Source organism: Sorex araneus, chromosome 3 (genome assembly GCF_027595985.1).
Source record: "Sorex araneus isolate mSorAra2 chromosome 3, mSorAra2.pri, whole genome shotgun sequence".
Lineage (NCBI taxonomy): Eukaryota > Metazoa > Chordata > Mammalia > Eulipotyphla > Soricidae > Sorex > Sorex araneus.
The window spans coordinates 233,816,744-233,819,804 of record NC_073304.1 but is presented as its reverse complement, the minus strand read 5'-3'; the positions used below and the strand labels follow the sequence as shown (position 1 = coordinate 233,819,804).

Genomic DNA, 3,061 nt, shown 5'->3' with positions numbered 1-3,061 from the left:
CCGGGTCATGTGGAATTAGACCCCAAGCAGTGTGGCCCCCTGGAGTGGGGAGCCCCTGTCCCCCACAGGGCTGCTTCCCAGGCCCCCTTTCCTTGGACTCTGTCTGACCTCACTGCTCTGCCTCTCCGGGGATGGTGTGGATGTCCGCAAGCCCAAGGGACACTACTGCCCTGGGACCAGTATGAATAAACGTAGAAGTCGGGGTGTCTGGGATGGTCCACCACCCACACTGACCACAAGGAAGTGACGTGGTGACCTAGGGAGGGGCTCCCAGCCCTGGGCACCCAGGGGAGCCACCACCTTCTCTAGAGGCTTCCTGCCCGCCAGCTGAGTCAGCCGGAAGGAGTGGTGGAGGCTTGAGACCGGCCAGAGAAGTGGGGACGCGGGAGCTATCCCCCACCTCCGTGGGACCCCACACAGCCTGCCGCTGCGGCCACCTCCCTGCCGCCCATGAGCCCGTGGGTGCGGGCCCCGTGGCTACCCTGGGCGCTGCTCCTCGCCAACCTCCCAGGTGAGTGCTCAGGGGGACGCGCAGTCACGGGGGACGAGGTGGTAGAGAAACTTCCAGAACTGCTCTCATGTCACCACCCGGACACAAGGGCCCAGTGTGAAGAGTCGAGTTGGACTGGCGGGGAAGGGAGCACAGAGTCGGACCTTGGAAATGGTGACCTGAAGCCACACACACACAACACACACACAACACACACACACACCACTCATACATACATGCCACCAGACACACATACCATTACATACACTCATGTACCAAACTCACACACAAGAAACTTACACACATAAACACATACCAGACACACACATCCACCACTCACACACAACCAGGCACACACACCCACCACTCAGACACACTCTCCCTGTATCACACCAGAGAGTGGAGGGAGCTGCTCCCGCTGTCCCTAGGTATGAGGAAGGCCTCGCCCCTGCCTCTGCCAGTCCCAGCCCCCGAGTCCTGGACGGACGGGCACCCAGGGGCCCTGACAACGCCTCCCTCCTGCCTCCACTGACTGGTGGCCATGCAGGTCTCCTTGGAAAGGAAGATGCTTCCTGGGAATTGGGGTCCCTGTGCTGGACTGGAGGGGGCGCCGGGTGGGGGCAGAGCACGCCCAGGTGAGGGTGATTTCATTAACCCCAAACTTTGCCCCCACAATAATACCCTTGAGAACTCTCTGACACCCTCTCTGTGGGGTTCAGTCTCCTGGGGGAACACGGTGTGGGACATCTTGCCAGTGTCCGAGCTGGGGGGCGGATGGTGTTTGGGGGGAGTTTCAGGTCCTGGTTGGCACAGGCGTGAAGGGCAGTGGGAGAAGAAATTGGGGTCCAGAGGAGGGGGCTGCCGGGGTCAGACTCTTCACCAGAGCCCAGAGAGTCACAGGGGGATGTGGCTGATGGGGGCAGTCGGTGTGAGCTGGGCCCCACGGGGGCCCGTGATGCCCGGTGCCCTGAGCCGGCTGTGCTTTCCAGGCTGTGTGTCCGTGAGGGGCCCCGACTCCGTGCATGGCACCGTCGGGGGGTCCCTGAGCGTGCATTGCATGTACGACCAGGGAAACGAAAACGACGGCAAATACTGGTGTGAATATCCATGTCGGCTGGGTACTGTTTTGGAGACGTCAGCGACACAGCGAGAAGCAAGAAGGGGCCGCGTGACCATCAGGGACAACCCAGCAAACCTCACCTTCACCGTGACCTTGGAGAACCTCATGGAAGCCGACGCGGGCTCATACTTGTGTGGGGTCTTAGGGTTTCTACACAAGAGTAAACCCCAGGCCAGGGTCAAGGTGTCTGTGTCCCCAGCTGAGGAGTTTCAGGAAAGAGGGGGCAGGGCTCAGATCTGAGACTTGAGCAAAGGTGGGAGGATACTGAGAGGGTCTCGTGGGTGAAGAGGGGAGCCCCCCAGGGGTCAGCCGTGTGACCCCCATGCTGGGATGCAGGGCCAGGAGACGCTGAGTGGAGTGGCAGGGTGAGGGTGAGGGCTCTGGGCTCAGAAGGTACCTGGGAAGCGGGCATGAGCCTGCGGTGTAGACAGAGCTCTTGGGCAGGAGGCTGGGGTGGAAATGGGTGTTGGGCAGGCTGGAGTCAGGATTGCCGGGTCCCCTCTGGAAGTGCTCTGTGGCCCAGCAGAGTCCGGGGGCCGCCATCCTGTGCCTTTCCCAGGTGAGCTGTACAGGGCAGGGGATCGGGACAGACTCAGCCTGTTTATCTTTTCCTTTCCCGGCACCAGCGCCAGAGTCAACCCAGAATACATACAACACAGGGACCCAGACCTGGCCATGGACAACCGAAGTGACCTCTGTGTGGTCCACTCCAGCAACGCGGTCTGGGTAAGACATCTTGGAGGTGGGCTTCTCTGGGGGTGATCTGGTGTGGAACCACCTCCCCTGTCCCCGGGCACTGCCATGCACATGCGGGTTGGAAGCTGCAATGTCACCTTCTAACCTGGGACACAGCTCACTGGCCCTGCCTGGGCAAAGGCAGGTTTCTGGGGTGCTGGGAAGCAGCAGCATGTGGCGAGACCCCCGCACACTAAATGCCTCACAAGAACAGTCTCCTCTGCCCCCACTGCCGGGCACAGTGGCCCCTGCCCCCTGCAGAGCCGCAAAGTCAAGGTCAGAAGCTCAGCCACAGCCGGACCCTGGCCAGGGCCCCCGCACGGTCTCTGCAGCTCTGGTCTGAGCCCCTTCCTCCTAGACTCCCCATCTGCTGCTGTGGGTTTGAGTGGGGGCTACACCTGGTGGTCTGGGGACCAGCAGTGCTCAGGGCACCACCCAGGGTACCGGGATTAAATGCAGGGGGTCGTGGCCGCCCTCAGAGTCATATCACCTCCTGGAGAACCTCACGGAAGACAACATGGGCACGTACCGGTGTGGGGTCTCGTGGCCTGTGTTCAGCAAGGATCTCCTAGCCCCGTGGTGCTGTCCGTGTCCCCAGTAGAGCCCCTCAGGACATTTGTCATGAAAAGACATATGTCCGTATGTGTGTTCCTGATGGGTGCACACACATGTACATGCATGTTTATCATACACATGTATTTGCCTGGTGGGAGCAT

General features: G+C 61.0%; 1 protein-coding gene across 1 annotated transcript; it reads left to right on the top strand.

Annotated features, from left to right (window-relative positions):
* Positions 1-450: 450 nt before the first annotated feature.
* LOC129403540 (CMRF35-like molecule 6) lies at positions 451-1,850 on the top strand. Its single transcript, XM_055132276.1, has 2 exons — positions 451-511; positions 1,480-1,850. Exons 1-2 carry the CDS (start codon positions 451-453, stop codon positions 1,848-1,850), a joined length of 432 nt encoding a protein of 143 aa, XP_054988251.1.
* Positions 1,851-3,061: the final 1,211 nt, after the last annotated feature.

Bases quoted from the DNA above. Each gene is read 5' to 3' on its own strand.
- LOC129403540 (XM_055132276.1), top strand. From the start codon at position 451: ATGAGCCCGTGGGTGCGGGCCCCGTGGCTACCCTGGGCGCTGCTCCTC. The intron at 512-1,479 runs GTGAGTGCTCAG...TGTGCTTTCCAG, and splicing joins GCTCCTCGCCAACCTCCCAG to GCTGTGTGTCCGTGAGGGGC.